At 37.6% G+C, this 20,833-nt stretch overlaps 1 protein-coding gene across 3 annotated transcripts in view; it reads left to right on the plus strand.

Annotated features, from left to right (window-relative positions):
- The window catches only part of ME1 (malic enzyme 1), a 156,160-nt gene that overhangs the window by 111,623 nt on the left and 23,704 nt on the right, over positions 1–20,833 (plus strand). For all 3 annotated transcript variants that reach the window (XM_090136084.1, XM_031611295.2, XM_031611296.2), the window contains 3 exons: positions 10,389–10,498; positions 17,499–17,596; positions 19,287–19,400. In XM_090136084.1, the coding sequence (XP_089992210.1) occupies positions 10,389–10,498; positions 17,499–17,596; positions 19,287–19,400 (322 nt within the window). The remainder of the gene's footprint in view (positions 1–10,388; positions 10,499–17,498; positions 17,597–19,286; positions 19,401–20,833) is intronic.

A 20,833-nucleotide genomic window follows, 5' to 3' on the forward strand; every position in this document is an offset into this window, starting at 1 on the left:
TCTTCAGTACAAGGGAGATGTGGACAAACTGGAGGGAGTTCAGCAAAAGGCCACCGAGATGATGAGTGGACCAGAGCACCTCTCCATGAGAGGGACTTAGAGAGCTGCGATTGCTCAGCCTGAAGAAGAGGAGCCTCAGGGAGGATCTTAGTGATGACTGTAAATACCTGAAGGGAGGGTGTAAGAAGATCACGGAATCACAGAATTGTAAGGGTTGGAAGAGACCTCCAGAGATCATCGAGTCCAACCCCCCTGCCAAAGCAGGTTCCCTACACCAGGTAAAGCTGGGCTCTTTTCGGTGGTGTCCCATGACAGGACAAGAAAAAATAGACACCAACATTCTGCTTGGAAGTAAGAGAATTTTGAATTTAAGAAAAGTTTTTTCACTCTGAGTATAATGGAGCACTGGCACAGGTTGCCCATAGAGTCATGCAGTCTCCTCAGAGTGTTCCTAGGCACCCTGCTCTGGGGGTCCTCCTGAGCAGGGGTTGGGCCATATGGAACTAGATGTCCCTTCTCACCTCAGTTATTCTTATGCAACTCCTGTAGTTCCGTAAGTCAAACAGCATGCTGTGTAAATAATGCTTAGATACAAATAAATTCTACGTTCTCTATTTCTCTGATCTAACTTCCAATATGATTCTTGTTCTCACAAGTAATTTGTATTGCAGGTAAACAAGATACTTTAATGCTTTAAAAACACCATCAAGGACAGGGTGTGATCTGTATCATAAATGATCAAACAGTACACAAATTGTGGAATGCATTTAATCTTTTGGAAATAATTTTAGAATTCCTACTACCAACCTTTTTGACGTTTCTGAAAGGCCATTTCTTTTTGGTTTTAACAGTCAAGGTGAAAGCTGTCAGTGGTAAAAGCGAGATTTCCATCTGCTCATTATAGCTTAAGAAGCAGCTGAAAAGAACAGATGTGCTGCCCCAGGCTTTGTACTAATTTTCCTATCCAATTTCATCTCCTATATTAGAGAACACATCTATAGACTTATACAGATCTATTTGAATACAGAAGTAAGTGCAAGCATCTTGATTTAACCTCCTATAGGCACTTAGCTATCTTTAGGATCTGGTAAAAGATGTAATACCTTTTCCAAAAATTCACTGCATTTGCTTTAAATCACTCAAGTCTAATTCAGTAAGGCAGCAAGGCATGTACTTAAGTTAAAGTAAAGGAACAGTCTTGTTGATCTAAGCTGGAATTCTCATATGTTTAAGTACCTTAATAAATTAGCCTTTATTGAAGACGTGTTTTTAAATATAGTTAGACTCAGATGCGTAAATATAGTGGGAAAAATATATATGTATATATATATAAATATGTAAAATTATCATCCATGGATCCCTTTTTATATTTATTGCTTATAGTTCAAACCCTCACCCTCTTATAGAAAATGGGGGAAATTTGTATCTGGGCAGCGAATATACGAAAGTTCATTCTCAAGAACAGATAAGGCTTTTATAAGTGCTTTTATAAGTGGAACTAATTTTATGTGCTATGTTGCAAAACTGCTTAAAATGCACTCAAGCAACTCAAATTTAGTTTGTTCGAATGAGATATTTTTTTTCTCAAGTGCAGCTTTTATTTTAGAACAAATTTGAGAAGTTGCTCAGAGAAACATCTCATGTCCAGATTTAGGAATCTGGGCTTCTCAGAACACGATTTCACTATTCTCTGTAACTGTTGATATATACAGAATAGCATCTTTCATCATATGGATGGCTTCCCCGTGAGATTCCCATGTTATTTCTGACCAGTGCTCAAGTGCTACTGTATGTACTTATTTTTTGATATTTTTGGCAAAAATTTAGAACATTGAAATCTTTTGTTTGAAAAGTGTGTTGTCTGTGCTGGGGACAGCACAGCTCCCAGCACAACTGAGGCTCTGTGATGATTTTCTTGGCAAATTAAAATATCGTGACAGTCTGAACCAGTCAGTAGTAATCATAAGATTTTTAACAAATGCTTAAAAATTGCATCCGTAATGTATACAGGAAATAATCATTTGAAAGACAGAAATATTTTAAGCTGGATAGGATGCCGTATCATATACTATGTAATGTATTCAATATGCTTTTTTTTAATATAACCTTTCTGATTGAATGTAAAGCCACGTAATTAAGACTGCTCGTTACATTTTGAAAGCTTGAAGAGCTTACTAAAGATTGCTTTAAGTTTTGAGAGGGCAAGGGTGATTTGGACCTTTAGCTGCAGATAGGGACTCATAAGGGATCGAGCTGCTCGCTCTTTCCAGATGAGATGGATTTTTCTCTCGTTTCTTTGTTTTACTGATTTAGTCTGCCCAGACACTTGACTGTTCCATCTGCTGAGTATCCTTCCTTCCCTTTGTGGAGGTCACGCTGCCAAGTCTCTAACTTGCAGTCACTTGCAGTGACTGAAAAGAAAAAAAAATAACCTCCGATAATCTGTCTCAAATCTGCACTCATCTCTTTTAAATGAATATGAAACTGAACATAATTTGACCTTCACTGGTTCACTGATCAAAGGCACAGAGCAGTGAGAACAGTAACACTGAGAAAAGAGGTAGAATAGCTAAGAGAAGCAGAATCACATTTCCCAGAGTTTTACTTTTTACTTAGATGGGGTCAGGATCATAGAATCATATCATAGAATCATAGAATGGCGTGCGTTGAAAAGGACCACAATGATCATCAAGTTTCAACCCCCCTGCTATGTGCAGGGTCGCCAACCACCAGACCAGTCTGCCCAGAGCCACATCCAGCCTGGCCTTGAATGCCTCCAGGGATGGGGCATCCACAACCTCCTTGGGCAACCTGTTCCAGTGCGTCACCACCCTCTGTGTGAAAAACTTCCTCCTAATATCTAACCTAAACCTCCTCTGTCTCAGTTTAAAGCCATTCCCCCTTGTCCTATCACTATCCATCCTCATAAACAGGCATCCCTTCTCCTGTTTATATGCTTCCTTCAAGTATTGGAAGTCCACAATGAGGTCTCCCGTTCTCTTCTCTAAAGGATTAAGTGACAAGTGAACCAGTACAAATTCATGAGGAAATATCACTCTAATTCGCTGTGCTGTTAACTTTGAGTTAACTATGACATATGGAATTTATTTATTTATTTATTGTGGAAGAAAGTAGTGTTGTGGGTTTTTTTTTTAGTTGTTATTTTTTTCCTCCTCTGATTTAACTTCAGCATTAGCAAAGCCTTCATACTTATGCATTTGTGGAAATTTTTGTGTGGTATGTTTTCTCATGGCAATGACCTGGTCTATTAGTGCTGATATTTTTGTATGTCAAGAACAGAGTGTAAGAGTTTGGCTCGTGTCTGACTTGGTGACATTTCAGAAGTATAAATTATTTGTTTAACAAGCATAAGACTGTCTGTGTCATCCAGGCACCTTCTGGCTGAGGGAAGCTGAATAATTTTCACAGTGAGAGAAGGCAGGTTGGCGGAATCCACAAATAGGAAATTAATTTGATCACACACAGTGCAAGATTGTATGAAAGAGGGAGGTATTTTCATTCTGCAAAGTCTGCAAACTAGTTGGTTTTACCAACTACTTGGTCTTACACCTACATGCTCACAAGCATCAGTCTTGTGTGTGGTGGTCTGCCCAGGATTGCTCATGCACAGCACTTGAAGGCAGAAGGGCCTTGACTGTGAAGCCCACAGTGCATTTCCTGGGTTCCTTGTGTCTGAAGATGATAAACTTCTTTTAATACAGGTTCTTCCACACCTTTAGGATCCAAAATCTATACTAGCTTGATTCTTTTTGCCAAATATCTTGGTTAGTTCAGTCTCCAAATATATTAGACAAATCTGCTGTCTGTCTGTGTATTCTCATGTTGAAATTTTTGAGACAGTGTTCTGACTTCCTGCACCATCAGTGTGCATGGAATGTGCTGTGATAGCATGCTGCTGTTGCTGCTGTTTTCCTGTGGTCAAGGTTTTCCTTTTAAGTTGAGCTCAGGTCTGCTGCTCTCTGTAATCACGACTATTTTTCTTTCCAATTTTTCTACAGTCAGTACTGTGTTACCAGTGCAAGCTGTTCTCTTTATATTTCTATCTTTTTCTTCTGGTATATATATTTCCAGTCATAGCTCATTCATACCAGTCCACATCTTTTACAAGACTCTATAAGCATACACTGGAAAAATCAAAGTTGTGATAGTTCCTAGGAACATTGTGTGAAGAACTGTAGAACAAATATCTAAATGCAAAAAAAAAAACCCAAACCAAAACAACAACAAAAAACCCACTCAAAATTACAACAGTGCTAACTTAGATGAGTTATTTAACAGTCCTTGTGTATATTATATTACAGCCTGGAAAAATCTGATAGCTAATTCAATGAGATACTGAAGTAGAGGAAAACTATCTCAGATTCTCTAATGACCATCAGTATTACTCTTTTAATTGAGCAATAAATGCACAAAAATTAAACAGTATCCTTAAAAATGTTTTCAATTTAATATTTCAACTAAGTCTTCAATTTAAAGAGCAAGTAGTATTCTCTACAAAGTGTGATGCAACCAAGATTATGAAAAATTAAGATAAAAAATAGACCATCTTCTACTTGTTTATGCTCCTGTATTGCAAAAGCTTTCAGATTATTTCTTTTTTTTTTTTTGCACGAAAAGACCCTTATGTAAGAAGTGTCTGAGCATGGACTGAAAATATGTTTTTGTTTGTCTCCTTATAAGCATCAGAGATACTCCACATAACAGACTTCCCTGTGGAAAGCGGAGATGCTGACAGTTCTTTAGAAAAAGTTCTGTAGACAATCTCTTCCTGTGAAGAATGCTATGTCTCCAACTTGCTGTTCCAAATCAGGACCAAGAGTGAAAATTATCTGTTATTTAAAGATCTCTCTCCTGGGAAAGTATTTTCATTGCAGCACTGTCAGGAGTTGAGTACACCTTGAAGGGTTTTCTGTCCTGTGCAGCTGCAGCACATCAGGATTTTATGTGAGTGTTTCTTGTCTCCATCACTTTTTTCCATGGAACAGACAGGTAGCAATTAGTGCGGAAATCTCCATCCCCCTTTGCCAAATTTAGTTGAAGTTAACCAGAAGGTTCAAATTGTGTTAGAAGAAGGGATACTAGGATGGATGCATGATGAAACAAAGTCAAAAGCCTGAGGGAGAGAAGATATCCAGGTCAGAGGAGCTACTGGGAGGGACAGTGGGAAGGCATTCCTTCCTGAAAGCTTTGGCACAACAGTGAGATCATAGCAGTGATTGTTGTGCTTTAAGTCTGCTTTGAGCAGTGAAATGTATGGAAACGAGCAAACTTGGAGCACTTGGAGTAGGAAGGAATAAGATTGTTTCCACATTGTCTTGAGGCACTATAAATGGGCCTGGCTGGCAGTGGGGCTGACTGACGCACAAGGAAAAGGAGAGAATGCCAATATTGCTACCATTTTGGTTCAGCCCCTTCTTGGGAATGGGTGTCAGCAGCCAATTCTGATGGCTTTTAAGTCTCTTTCAGTTCCAGACCCCATGAACAAAGAAAATACTCATACAGGATTCTGGAAACTCTAAAAGCCTGAAAAACAGCTACTTGCCCCTTTAGGAAGGTTTCCAAAACAATGGCTGGCAATGAGAACAAATGATCTAAATATATTTCCAGAAAAAAATATTTGCTGCATAAGTAAGCGCGGATTTTACTGATCGTATGGTTTGAATTCAAAATCATGCCCAAACTTTTAAAGCTCCTATTAGATTCTTGAGGGTTTTCCCTGTTTGGGGTTGCCAAAATGCTAGTATTATGAATTTGGTATGGTTAAGGAGTTGTGGACATTATTCTCCAGACCATTACATAAATATATAATCCATTACATAAATATATAATTATTTTGAGAGATTAACATTATTGTCATAGACAATTGAATATAAATTTATTTATAAATAGAGCAAAATAAACTAAGGCTTTTATCCAAAATATGTTGTAAATAAGCAGTAGCGTTAGAGTGTTTTCTGACAACCACACGTTGTTCTAGTGGCCTGTCTCTTTTTAATCCATTGTCCAGTATTTGCCTCCAACGCTCAGTGACAAATCTGAAGTTACAGAGTTACCATCACTCTTCTCAGCATTTTCTGTCCTTAACAGAAAAAGGAAAGATGCCTTTGAATTTGTGTCCAGTTGGATTGCGATTCAGACTGCCTACGTGACTTCAAGAGTCTAAGTTCCAAGTACACAAACTGATGTGGGTGATGAAACAGGATTTATGAGGGAGAGAAGTTGTCTGAATCATCACTTTTTAGGGATGATTTATAATTTTTTTAATCAGCTACCAGTGACAGAGCCCAAAGAGATGAAAGAGAGGAATTTGCAGCTACAAGATACTTGCTTGCTGGAATCCAGCAGTCCTAGCCAGATTACTGAAGCCAAGCTACTGTTACCAGAGAAATATTTTCCAGAGCATGAAAATAGTTAAGAATTTTGTAGGGCATTGCACTGAGGATCAGTGTATTTCTGATATTCATTTATTTTCTGTGTGTTTCTAGTCTAGGCCTAAATCTGTATTTTCTTGAAGTTATGACACTGATGCTCACTGGTAAAGTTCTTTCTTTGGTAATTTGTATCACCTTTCAATTTGAACATGCATGTCAGTTATGTACTTCCCAACTTTCCCACTTATCCCCTATGTATACCTGGGTGAGGCATAGTGATGTGTAAATGTTGTTTCTATTTCAGGCAAGTGATAAAGTGTGATATGTTAGATGTGACTCAGACTTACAGCACTGCAGGATCATCATATAGGATGTTTGCTTGCTTCCATGACTCTGTTTTTACTGATGCATTCAAATTAGAAAGATTCCAGGTTGTATTTTGAATGGTATGTCTTAAAGTTTCAAATATGAAGATGAAATTCTCTTAAAGCGTGTGATGATTGACTTCAGCTACTTAGATAAGCAATATACAGATTAATAACTTCATTTCATGCTATAGCATTATGTATTCCTCAGCTTTTAAAATATAGAGAAATATCTCTTAAAACTTTTTCTATCTTGACAGGCACTTGTTTGAAGGACTTTGCCTCCTAAGCTTCTTGTTCTTTCTGGAGCTGCTGGCACTCAGCTGTAGGCCTTTTCCCTTTACCTTGCCCCATGTAATAGTCAGCCACAACCATTAAACATATTTTTTTAATCTGATTATTTTGTTTGTAGCAAATCTCACTTCCTTCTGAACCTTCCTGAGTCACTGTGTGTCATCTGAGGAAACTCAGTGAAGTCAATCTGTGCTGTATCTGTGTAAAGAATTGATGAACAGATGTTAAGAGTGTTATGCCTTAGGAAGTTACTGTCAACAGTTTGGGCCTTAATAAAGTTCTGTGACTAAATGGGGCAGGGGAAACCATGGACCCATGCTCTGAGATGGGGGAAAGGAGGAAAAGTAAAAGGTAGGGAGATAGGTCTAAGAACAAAACAGCAGCAATGAGCCAAGGGAGAAAACTAAGTTACTAAATATGATAGCAGAATGCAAGATAACACAATATAATACAATGTGATTGGAATTGAAGCTAATAAATAAAATAAAATGAGAGAGTGTCCAAAACCCAAGGCCTTATTCTAATGTGAATGCAAGACAGCTGGGGAGTATAAACCATGGAGACAAGCAATAAAATAAGTGGCAATCTCATGACTCATGAGCAGTTTTATCTTTCCTTCTGAATGGAAAATGGAAACAAACAGTGAAGTCTTCTGGGGGCTGTAGTTCTTCTCTTCAGTAAAAGGTACCCTGGAACTATTTACAGTCCATGGAACTAGAGCATTAACTATTTAACTCCTAGTGCACTACATGATGTTGTGATGTCACAGAATCACAGAATGGCCAGGATTGGAAGGGACCTTAAGGATCATGAATCTCCAACCCCTCTGCCACATGCAGGGCCACCAACCTCCCCATTTAATACTAGACCAGGCTGCCCAGGGCCCCATCCGATCTGGCCTTGAACACCTCCAGGGAGGGGGCATCCAAAAACTCGTGATGAAGTGATATGAGGTGCAAAAAAGAGAAACATTCCATTTTCATGGGAGTTGATTCAAACAGTTTCTTTCATAGTGGAAAAATCTCTAACTAAAACCATTCAAAAGCCAGTTAATTACTGCAAGGGGGTTTTCTGAATTGCCAGAGATTTTCTCTTCTGCGTTGCTTCATTTGCATTTATCGCCAGTTAGTGGTTTTAAATAGCAGGTGCAACTGGGAGCAGGAGTGCTCAAGGAGAGAAATGCTACCTTTTTCTCGGCTGTCATGGATGCCAGTGACTGAACTTAGCTGGACTTCTCTGATGCACAAATGCTAAACCTTCACAAACCTCATGAAGTACTACTAGTCATGAGCACCACCAAGGCTTTTACTTTGGTCTCATATATATTACTTGCATTGAATAAAAATGAGACGTATAATTTTCTTCTGCTGTAATGTCAAAATTTGAGAGGCCCAGGATTAGACTGTCATTTGTTGGGCCTTTTTCCTCCTATTTTAATCAATCAGGCAAAGTATCTTGCTCAGAGAATTAGTGTGGGTAGTGTGCTCAGTACAGAGTGACTGTTTTCTATTGAGACTCTAATTTAATGTATATCACAGAGGGTTTTGATATGTGTCTAGAAAGACAGCAAATAAGAAAATAGAGAAAAATCAAATGCAGATGAGAAAACTGAATGTTTTACTTGGTAAAGAATGTCATAATATCATCCGAAAAGCACTTCAACCAAGTTCTGGGGCTTGAGAGTGTTAATCTCATTAGCTTCAAATTATTATCCAACTGTTAGCTCCTGGGTCCTTATGGAATCACAGCAACTCATGTCAGATACTGAATAGGGTTAGAGATTTAAGTTAATTTTTGAAAAGTAGCTTTATTTTCTTCTCTTATTTGAACTCAGCTGTGGTTTACTATACTCAATTACTGACTAGCCAAGTTGTATTTTAATGGTTGTCTGTCATGCTGCTGAAGAAGCCCAGGTTTTTCCATAAAAGCTGAAGATACATTTATTTTAAGCAGGGATTACCATTCTTGCCAGAGGAATCTTTCTAGTTTTGTTTAATTGTAATGTGGGTGTAAACATATGATATCCATGGAAATTAATTTAGTTACAGGAGTTTTTTGCACTTTCTATACTGATGTCTATGCTAAATGCAGCTGACAAACATACGACAGTTTAAAGAAAACTCAATTGCCATTAGAGCAGAGTATAGTGAACTGCTCAGTATATGTACGTATTGCTTTTCTGGATGAAGCAGGAACTGCTTGAGATCTTGTCTGCTTACTCTCTAATGGCAATAATTTCATAACAAAACCTTACTTCAGTACTCCTTAAAAGTTTTAAACAGAAAGTCTCTTACTCTTAGTGAACTGACATTAGATTTACTGAAGTATAAAACACTTTTTAAAGAACTTCTAATATTATTCCAGGGTAGGATAAAGTTTATGTGATATTTCCAAACCTCTACAGGCAGTTTTAGTACTGACCCTACATTTTAAACTTCTGAAATTGTACTCTTTTTTCCCCCTTGTGTAAGTATTCCAGTTATGTTTTTTGTTTTGTGTTTTTTTTTCTGTTGCTAACATGCTCTGCTGCAAACGCATACTATAATTTCAAAATATGGTGTATTCATATAGCGTATGCAGATGTTTTCAACATACTATAGAAAATGTCAGTTTGAATTATTTCATTATCTAGGAGGACAACAAAGTGTTGAAATTGGTGATAGCTTTGCTTCTGAGTGCATTATTTAAGAAAGGTTTCAAATTTGTGTCAGACAATCTGTTCTGACAACCCAGTCAAACAGTAGATGTAATATTTAGATAACATTTTGCTGCGTATATACAAAGTTTTCTTATATTTTAGCCAAGTGTAACTCTATTCAAACTCTCAACTATTGGTTTCCTTCCTTAACGTGTTGTCATATGTTTACCATTTGTCTAGATTAACTATATTGCTACTAAAAGCTTACTTTATAACAGGAATGGTCTAGTGTGGCACTGGATGAGTGACGTTGAGCTGCTGATCTGTAAAACAACATTAAAATAAAATCTACATTCTGAATGTGTTACTTCCTTACTGCCCTTCCTATAGGGCCGATCTTTTTACTCATTAGCTGATTGCTCTATGAAGACTGCTGCTGAGATGTCTGCAGGCCTTTTCCCTGATCTTTTATTTTTAACCTAGAACTGAGCAAAGAACATTAGCACTCTAATTATGTCTTGTAGATAATTTATATTAGCATGTAGATACAGAATGTTACAGAAATGTATTAGCAGATGTTATCATATTATATCATCATATAATACTTGTATTCAAAATCTGTTTGCAAATATTAGTAGCCTTATAATACACAATTACATATTTTCATAATAAAATGCACTTTCTATTTTGTCTTTCCAGTTATGGCATGAACTGTCTCATTCAATTTGAGGATTTTGCTAATGTTAATGCATTCCGCCTGCTGCATAAGTACCGTAACAAGTATTGCACTTTCAATGATGACATTCAAGGTAACAAACTCTTTTTCTTCTGTTCTGATGCTTACATGTCAGAGAAATAATTTTCCCTATGCTACTTGAGGATGTTAGTATGGGGTCACATTTAGCCTTGGGTTTCCTCAGCATGGCTTTCTGATGAGCTGTCTTTGACCTTAACCTTTCCTCTCTCATTTATTTCCCTTCTCATGCTTTATTTAGATGTTCACTCTTCAGGGATTTTTTAGTAATTCAATGTGTGCTTAGCTTTCTCATATAAACGATTTACTTCTACTACTTATCTTTAGGCAAATGTCAAGTTTCAAGCCTGGACTGCACTTCTCTCAGGCTTTTTTTTTTTTTTTTTTTTCTTTCCAGTTACAGCTACCATTTCCCTGTGCAACAGAGCTTTCTTGATAAATGTCAACACTTATTTCAGTTCTTACACTGACAACACAGCTAAGTATCCTTCTGATTTGTGTTGCAGTCTCAGCGCCGCATTCAATTTTAGAGGGAAATTATCCCCCTGACTCTGACTCTGCTTTCTAGTCTGAGTCATTTGTAGCAACTGACGAAAGGAAAAGATCACGGATGAGAATAAAGATCTCCAATGAGAAAAGTCAGCAGCAGAAGTCAGAGCCTGTGTGACTGTGCTCTGCTGTGAGTTCTGGGGTTTTGCCAGTAAGCAAGGGGGTTGCCTCAGTTCTCAGTGTGGTAAGCCTTGCAATCTTTTCCTCCCAAGAAAGGAGACAAGTTCCTTTGTGAGTTGTCGAACTTCTTGTCAGGAAAACAGCACTGGAAAATGACTTCTTCAGGCCCTTCAGTGCACGATTTCCTTGCCAAGAGATTGAAGATGGAAGTACTAGGGAGAGGCATTCAGGGAAGGAAGGAGCTGTACACCCAGCTGCCTCTTGCCCCTTCATGATTTCAGGTGTTCTCAGCATAAATGAGATCAAAACTGGGAGCTGAGGTGTCTTAATTTCCAGCACCTCTCAGGGACACAATGCCAAGCAGTAGGTGCTTCAGTTTTTGAAATTGTTTTTGTGATGCTCATGGGACCTAGACTCTATTTCAGGGACTCATGAGTTCCTTAGTCATGCAACCACACAGAGTCTTGAAATTTATTCAGTTTCTGCAATTTAATTTGTCTTTGTGGGTCTTTTAGTATTTCCCTTGGTGAAATTTTGGACTTCGGGGTGACCTCCAGCCATAATACTTATATATCTTCCAGAAGGTGAAGGAGGATGCAGTTAGGCTGCCTTAGCTCTCTGTCATTTGTTCTCGTATCTCCACAAAAAAGCCTTCAGTACCTTTTTTGTAGATTGCCATCTTCCCCTGTAATGTGGAAGTGGAATAACAGCCCAAATACAGATCCAGGGATCTCTTCTTCCTATTCCCTCTATCTCTTCCAAGTGTGTAGCACCTTAGGATCTCTCACCTGACCACATTACTGAGGGAGATGGTGGTAATCTCTATAGCAATCCTCAGGGGTTTTCCTTTTCTAAACAGTGTGATTTTTCCAGGCTACTTCAATAACTGGAATGGGTTGGCCTGTGAGGCTGGGCATATCCCCTCCCTGGAAGCATTAATGGCCAGGCTGGATGGGGCTTTGAGCAACCCGGTCTAGAGGGAGGTGTCCCTGCCTATAGCAGGGGAATTGAAACTAGATGATCTTAAAAGGTCCCTTTCAGTACAAAGCATTCTATAATTCTCCAATACTGACATGTTTTTATTAGTAATCTTATATATGGGAGAAATGTTAGTATTTTCATGTCAAGCTTTACAAAATTTTTAAATGCCTCATTTAAATTAGGTTCAAAAATCTGATTGTCTCCAGTATATTTAGGAAAGAGAGATTGTAAGGATAGCGTGGATTTTTCTTTAAGACACAGGGTTTTTTTTCTCTCCCAAAGTTCTGCCTTGCACCAATGCTACAAAATGAATCAGGGCTTCTGACACAAAGCAAGCAGATTATTAGGGTGGAAGATGGTCTCCACTTGTTGAGCCTCCCTGGAAGGAGACAGTGTTGGGATTCCCAGTTCAGGAGCCTGAAAAATCCCCGCAGAAAAACCATCCTGTTCTGTTTCCTGCCCCAAGGTTGTTGAAGAAACCTGTTAATGCCAGTTAAAGATGCAGATCTGGAATAAGAAATCCTGAGTCCTTTGCTTAGCACCTAAGCAGGTGGCATGCTGCGTATACAGTCAGGAGCAGCCTTGGTGCCTGTAGTTGTGCCCCTGCTGCTCTGGCAGCCTGGGTGCTGTGTGCCTGACTGCTGGGGGCCTCTGCAATGGTGGAGCCCCTCATAATGCCCAGCTGTGGGCAAAGCAGGACGCCATAGCGCTCCCTTCCCACTTCTGGTCTGGTTTTGCTGTTCCTGTTGAAAGACTTTTTGCTACTCAAGCACAACCAGTGGCTCAAGTCAAGTTTCCATGACTTAGGAGTTGAGCATTCATTTTATGTGGGTCTCTCAATGTTTGTCACACAGTGATTGCTTTTAGTCACTGCTGATGTGGATGAATTTCTCCAGGTTGCCAATTATTTCAGCCAACTCTTGTGATTTTCCCCACCTTTGTACTTCAGAATTGCCTCAATGGGAAATGACAAAATTCTAGAGCGTAAGCCAATCTATGTAAAATGTTTCTATGTGCAGATAATTCCGTAAGTTTTTATTTAGCATTCTAGCACTAATTTATTGTGCCATTTTGGGCACAGAACCTGTACTTTATGCCAACAAAAATAATTTCAATACAGTGTAATTTCTCCATGTAAATAACATCACTATTCCTCATGATCTTAGATGTCATTTGTTTTTAACAGCTGTGTGCTGTTTAATTGAGTCAAAACTTTATTAAAAACAACAAACCTAAAGTAAAAATGTAGAACATATAGAGTTTAATATTATTATTTCATTTTCTGTGTTTTGATTTAAATTAAATGATAAATTTTTAGCAGACCACTTCAATAATTGGGGAAATAAGACCTGAAAGTTATATTATGACCAATTCAACATTTAGTCAGTGCAGTTCTCAGAAATCTGAATTCTCTGTGAAAAATATTCTCCTTTTCAAAATGTAATTCTTTTTAATGCTAACATTGAAAATGTTTCACTTAGTAACTGGAAATTCCAGTCCTTGAAATCAATTGGAAAAAAGGTTTTGTTTTTTGTTGTGATGGGTGTGGAGAGTCAAATCCATTCTCTTACAAGGAATTTGGGAAATATGAAATTGGGAGATATATAGTAATTGAAATGTCACCTGTTCACGCTGGTAAATCCACGCTGAAATTAACATGTTTTCAAACAAGTCCCCCAGAGTAGCTTTTGTATACCTTTCCAAGTGTATGTACAAGAATGTGCATATACAAGTATTCCTCTCTTTCATTTTTCCATCATTATGGGTGAAAAAATCTTGCCTCCAGGCAGCCTGTTCCAGGTGGCTTTGGTTGGGCAAGGGCTTGGCACTCCCATCACTTCCTTTCAGCCTCAGCCAACAGCAACTCTTTGCTTCATCGCTCCTCAAAGATATCATTTTTGCTCTTTTTCAAAGGCTCCTCTCCTTCCCTGCACGTTCCCACTCTCCTTGCACTGCTCGTGCTGCAGCATGGAGCAGGGATAGGATTTCTATGGGATGTGAACTACCCTTAGCCTTTACCTCACTACTAAATGAGATTGCATCATTTAGATAGGACATTTACTCTCACGTTTGTTTTTTTTTTTTTTTTTTTTCCCAGTAGGAGTAAAAGAGGACAATGCATTTTTTCCAGCACTCTGTGTCAGTTGGAAGAATGACACTGTTAACATATGATTTCTATTATGTCGTGTTTTGAGAAATACAAGTTTTGGTTTTACCACTTCCTAATACTTCAGCCCAGAATGAATACTTAAGATCTTAAGATGTTTTGCAAAGCTTCCTCTCCTTTTGTTTGCTTTGTTTGCTAGCATTTAAAGATGCTGTTGAGAAAACAAAATAAAGGAAATAATGATCTGATTACATATTTTTTTTTTAATTCAAATAATGTGTAAGTGCTTCAGTGCCATAAATCAGTTATTGCTTATTTAAATTAAACTGCATCCAATAAAAATTAAGTTTCCCATCCTTTTGTTTTGGGGCCTTTCCTCTCTTTTTTTTTTTTTTTTAATTGTTGCATCTACTGAAAGAAAACTGCTCTGTAAAGCATTTTCAATGTGCCAGTCCTGAAGTCTGTGGTGTCTAGGAATTTCTGTAACATATTCATGCTCAATCGTATTGTTTACAGTACCAAGCAAGACTAAGCATCTTGGATTGAACACAAAAACTTCTTAAAGAATAGTGCACTTCCAAATTTCACATCTAAATTTACATTTCCTTAGAAGAATACCTTTCATTATTAATCTTGCTATGGCTGTTGTGTAGAAAATTTGGGACAAAGGAATCCATTTTCAAAACAATACCAGTGTCCGTTTTTATCTGTACAGAGTGGATTTAACCTATGCTTTGTGAGAGAGGGAAGGAAAGCCACTTCTCATCACGAAAGAGCGAGCAGAAAAACAGTAAGATTCTTTTTCTGCACTGTAACATCCTCCAGAACCAGTTAGGCTCTGGCAGTTCGATGTGAATTGCATTTTGATCCTTTTCAAAAACCTGACTTGGTGTTCACAGTGAAATGGAAGATGGGAGCAGTTCCGGTCAGACAGATCGGCCTTTCACTCAGCCAGCTGCCCTCCTTCCATGAGGAATGAACGAGGGAAGCTGCTGATGAGGAGTGATGACAGCTGCTGCCATCAGCAAACAGTGATAGAGAACTCAGTGCTCTAATAAATAGGGTCATTATGCTTTCTGGAGGCAAATGGCTGAAAAAAACAATACAGGGTACGTCTGAATTACCATTTTCAGGGCAGTTCTTCTGTAAAAATTGTAATTCATGAGAAATGCAGAATATTTGTATGTTGCTATCCTAAACTTTCTGAATCGTCCTCAGAATGGACATATGGATAGCAAAAGCTCACATAACGTGCAAAATTTAATTGACTTTCAACTTAGTATAGGGTCTCTTTCAACTCAAATGATTCCATGATTCATTTTTTGTATTTTGTCTCTTTTTCCTTAAAACACAAGATGGTATTGTAGTTGACTCTCTAAAAATATTCCAACTGATCAGATATAATCACAGTTCATTTTTCCAGCTAAAAAAACTTAGCAATACATCAGCCAGGAAGATAAGCATTCCCATTCATGATAAATTAACACTGTTTTGTTTTGTCTCCATCACTAGCAAGCAGCCTGGAGAGATTTCCTGGCTCTCCAAGAGCTCCACTGCTGTCAGGGAGGGCCGTGCCGTGATTTCTGGCCATCTCCTGCCTGACAGAAGGGACTACAGGAGCTGGGAATGGGGCCTTCTTTTTCAGGGGGGCAGATCAATGGCTTTAGGAGTCAGCTATGTTATGTCAGCTTCCTCCTCCTCTCCTGCAAACACAGCTGTGTAACATAAAATAGAAGAAAGCACTTGGCATCCAAAGAGAGGATGGGGTTTTATTGAAGGTTATGAGGATTGTTTGGTAGAGTACCAAGGGAAACTGAGAAGGAGGTCTGACTTCTCTGGTTTGCCATTATTGGTCTTTGCCAACTTGGCACTTTCCAGAGGAAGACTTAAATTCGTCTGGGAAAGAAACAAACTAACTCTTGGACACTGCTGGGTGGAAGTGTCTCAGCCTGACACTTGGTGTTCCTGAAGCTATGCCTCAGAGGAACCATTTTTTATTTTTATTTTTTAAAAATGCAGGAGAAGAGAGTAAATGATCTCAGCTCTGAACAAGTAATAAAAATGACTAAAAATGACAAAACTGTATGGTCTAAACATTAAGTGGGCTAAGAACAAGATGTCCTGTATTCCTGAGGATTGAAGGGAAACATCATAATCAAAAGCACACAACAAATAATTTTTTCTTTAGTCCTATAGGCATGCTTTTTAACTGTTCAGATGGACCTCTTAGCTTTAAAATATTTGCTCAATTTTTACCAAGGGTTACATTTTTTTTAACTATTTATTTATGAAAACTAGATGTTCCTACATAAAAACCACTGATTCAAACCAAGCTTTCAACACCAAATGATGTCTTTTAAGAACAGGTTTACCTACTCCCAGGTTTTCTACTACTGCTATTTTTTTTAACTTCTTCGCTACCTGTGTTTGACACTTAGAGGTTTGTGTGCCTACAATGTGAAAACCTGTTTTGACCATCTCCTTGAGCTTAAAATAGAGGTTACAGCTTTAAACTTGTCTTTGCTTGTGGGAAAGCGAGCTTGTGAATAGCAAAAGTACCTCACGCAGGGGAACTGTATGTTGAGGGGAAATGGCCAATGTGCTTTTGAAGGGCTCAAGTTCCTCTGAAGGAAAAATCAGTAGTAATGTGAACCATACCCTCAAAAGAATTATTACAGAAGTTTTCAGATGCAGTGGGAGGGTTGGTTGCTCAAGTAAGCTGATCTTATCCTTTCAACTCCCTTGGTTTCTCTGTAAATGTTTGCAACTTGCTTTTCTACTCTGACAACATCTACATGAGAAGTAAGGGTTTATTATTATGTAGTAGTATGGCCATTATAGCATTATCAGTTCTCAACAGTTCCAAAGAACTGTTATCTTCTGTAGGTTTGGTGCAGATGCCTGTTTCAAGAGTGACTCATTCTTAATTTTCACTATATGGAACCATTCAGAATACTTCTTTCTGGGCTATCCAGTTTTTTTCTTCCTGAAAAAGACTGAAACTATTATATGACTATATTTTGTCATATTTTGATTGCACCAGTCATGATGCCCATTCAATAGAATCAATTGATCAATTGATCATATTTTATTTAGTGTTAGAATGAATATATTTCCACCTGCATCTTATTTTCATAAAGACAAAATACAGAAAACTGCAGTTCCATTGAATGTTTTCTTACTAGGCCAAGTATCTGTATTTTAGCTGAATGAGACTGTGAATGAGACATATGAAATGTATGCCTAATGCCTTGTAGTTCTTTGTGGACTAATAAAAGACAACCATTTATTTCTTCAGGAACAGCATCTGTGGCAGTTGCAGGTCTTCTCGCAGCTCTGCGTATCACTAAGAACAGGTTATCAGATCACACAGTGTTGTTCCAGGGAGCTGGAGAGGTATGTGTTCTTAGACAGCAGGAGTTCTACTTTGAAAATGTTTCTTAATATCTATTTAAGTTATAAAGCATCCAATTTGCAAGGAGATAAAATAGGCAGAATTATCACCGAAACCTGATGAAAGTCACTGCTTAATTCAAAAGTAAACTTACAAAAAATCTTCTCTGATCATGCAGTCAGGTCTCATATTTCTCACAAGAAATTTTGAGGTCTGTTCTCTTTTTAAACGTGAGGTTTTAGCTCTTCAGCTGTAAATCACCGAACTGCTCTCAGTAGAAACTTAAAAAACAAAAAAACAAAAACAAAAAAACTTGGATAAATGAGGAAATATATCAGACAGTCGAAGAGATATAAATAGCATATATTTTCTTCTATGTGTTATTTAGTAAAAAGCAGTGCCCCTGTAAATTTTTCCTGTCGTTAATTATAGTTCTCTACTATTCTTCATGTGAAGATCATGAATTTCTGAAGATTTTTATGAACACTTATTTTTTGACACTAGTTCTTCCACATACATTCCCAAGCTGCTGACACACAAGTCGAAGCTGTACTTATTCATAGTGTGGCTGTCAACTGGTATATGAAGTAAGACTATGGTGCCATGAAAACTTGAGAAAAATATTATTCATGGTCACAAATCCCCTTTGTAGGGGCACTAGATTAACTCACCTTTGTGTAGTCCAGATATTTTTAATGTGATTCAATATTGGCTTTACTGAAATAGATCAGGTACGTGGAGAATGCCTGGTGTATGTCAGTGCCTTTTTCCATCAAGACTGTCAATCTCTAATGCTCTTTCTCCTGACTTTGCTCCATGTTCAACAGACAGATGAATTCACAGTCAAATATTTTGGGGTTCTCTTAGCAGTTTTTTTCAGTGTTTCTGTGCTGCAAAGAGGTTATTGTATATATCCTCCCAGCCATGTGAGCTCATTCCTAATAAAAGTACATATTTCTTAACTGTTAGGTAGAAAAAGGGAATCTTACTCAGTTGATTCTCAGTGAAACTGAAAAATAAAGAACAAGAATTGGAATCAACAGCATTAATATATATGAGTTAGTAATCAAAAATACTGAGCAGACTGTTGGCTCATTTTGTTGCCTGCTTTTCAATCTATTCCTATATTTGATCTGTTGGCTGAAATATAAAATCCATTAAGAATGGTATGTTTCAGCAAAATATTGATAAGTGATTTTTTTTTCTTGCCACTGCATTCACTGGGAGCACAGCCAAGTCTACAGTTACAAAACGCATGAACAGTAGGTAAAAGGAGATTACTTTCTTGATGGACATTTTAAAGAAAGATAAGGAACAAAAATTCTTTTAGGACTGCATTTTACTTTCTGGTAGAATGTGGTTTCCTTTGGTTTAAATTACAAAGAAAAACAAACCTTTGTGAACAACAACAAAAAAAAAAACCTACAATTTTATATGATTGTATGGAATAAGTTCTAGTTTTTCAACATTTAAATTAGAGTTTGGTTATTATGCTACCCACACTTCAATTGCCACCCTAAGGTGTATCTGTGCTTTTCAATATGGTTTCTAATTACTATTAGTGCCCATTCATTACTGTTTTATTATTAAATAAAATGAGGTGACTTATTGAAAATAATGGTTAGAGGAAACAAGTCACTAGGGGATTTCTTTCATTTCTAGTTTCATATAGTTATTTTATTTTTCCTGCAGGCTGCACTGGGGATAGCAAACCTAATTGTTATGGCTATGGAAAAAGAAGGGATGTCTAAAGATGCAGCTGTCAAAAGGATATGGATGGTTGACTCAAAGGGATTGATAGTGAAGGTAATACGCTTTTCTTATTCCTCTAAATGTTGTGATAGTTACTAGCAGTCTGTAGATAAAGGCAAAAACATATTTTTTATAACAGTAACTACAGCAGTTCTTCTCTCTTGACATAGCAAGCTTTTTTTTTTTTTTTTTTTTTTTTTAAGTGTATTAAATAAATAACAGGCTTCCATTTTACTTCAAGGGAAGGTAGATTATGCTTGGAGATCCTGCACCATTTCTGTTAGGGATGAGAAAAGAATTTCTCAGCAGTTCATTAAAAAAAAACAGTGCAGGAAATAAGTGTTCAACTTGTGAGTTTAATATTTCCCATGTTCACACTACTTTTATTTGTTAGTGCAGTCTTGTATGAAGATGTTTGTATATGTGCTATTAGCAAGGCATTCAATGATTTTTTTTAAAAGAAAGAAAATATTTTCAAAGAGAATGTTTTCCTGGTGTTGCAAACATATCTTCCTTCTTTGAGAATGGAGATATATTGCTTTGAATAACTTCTATGCACAGTGATAGAGCTCATATTGCAGATGTGGTCTGCAGTGCTATCAACACTGGTCAGGATTTGAAATTGCTGAGAGACTGCATCAGTCACCCTTACTTCATTCCTTCTGTGTGCCAAAATAAGGAAACATATGTATTCCATGTGCCAGAATAAAGAAACTGGGTATGTTTTAAAAGGTGGTTATGTATTTAATGGTTTGTGAGCTACTTAAAAGAAATGTATGAAAGGCTCATTGACTCTGCTTTTTCACCCTACTTTTTGGATAGCATTGTTTGTGGCCATCTTTATTGGCATTGTACTCTTTTGTGGTGTTCTCCAGTTGTCTAGTATTTAGGATATTTTCGAATTAATATGCATTTGCATGAGGAGCATGAATTCAGCACTGTGTATGTGAGTTAGTTTATTAAACAGTATCACAACACCTTTTGTTCGTCTTACTACAGGAAAAATAGTAGGATCACAGACATTGAGATATGAAAACACTGTAGAAGTCATTTTGGACATTTTTTGCTAGACAGCATAAAAATTGTCTGATTGGGTACAGAAGAAAGCTGTAACTTGCTACAGTTTAAGATACAGATGTTCTTCTGTTTATTTTGGGTTTTTTAAGCAAAGGTTTGTAATGCTTTTGGTTTTCATCTAATATGTGTAATGTGTTCTGGGTCCAGACACAGATAAGTGAAGGGCTGTGTATCTGCTGTATCTGATGAAACTTAGAGGTTGCCTAAGACGAACAATGCATTGCTCAATTTCCTCCACTGTAGTGACTGGGAATATAATTACAAAAATAATACAACTGGTGGTGGGTTCATGGGTAGAAATATAACAGCTTCATGGCCCCAAAGCAGTAAACCTGGCCTTGTAGCATGGCTGTGCTGCTGAGGTTGTTAAGCAGTCTTTCTTCCCTCCTGCTTCTCTTACACCTCTCACT

This window comes from Phasianus colchicus, chromosome 2 (genome assembly GCF_987193195.1).
Source record: "Phasianus colchicus chromosome 2, bPhaCol1.hap1.1, whole genome shotgun sequence".
Classification (NCBI taxonomy): Eukaryota; Metazoa; Chordata; class Aves; order Galliformes; family Phasianidae; genus Phasianus; species Phasianus colchicus.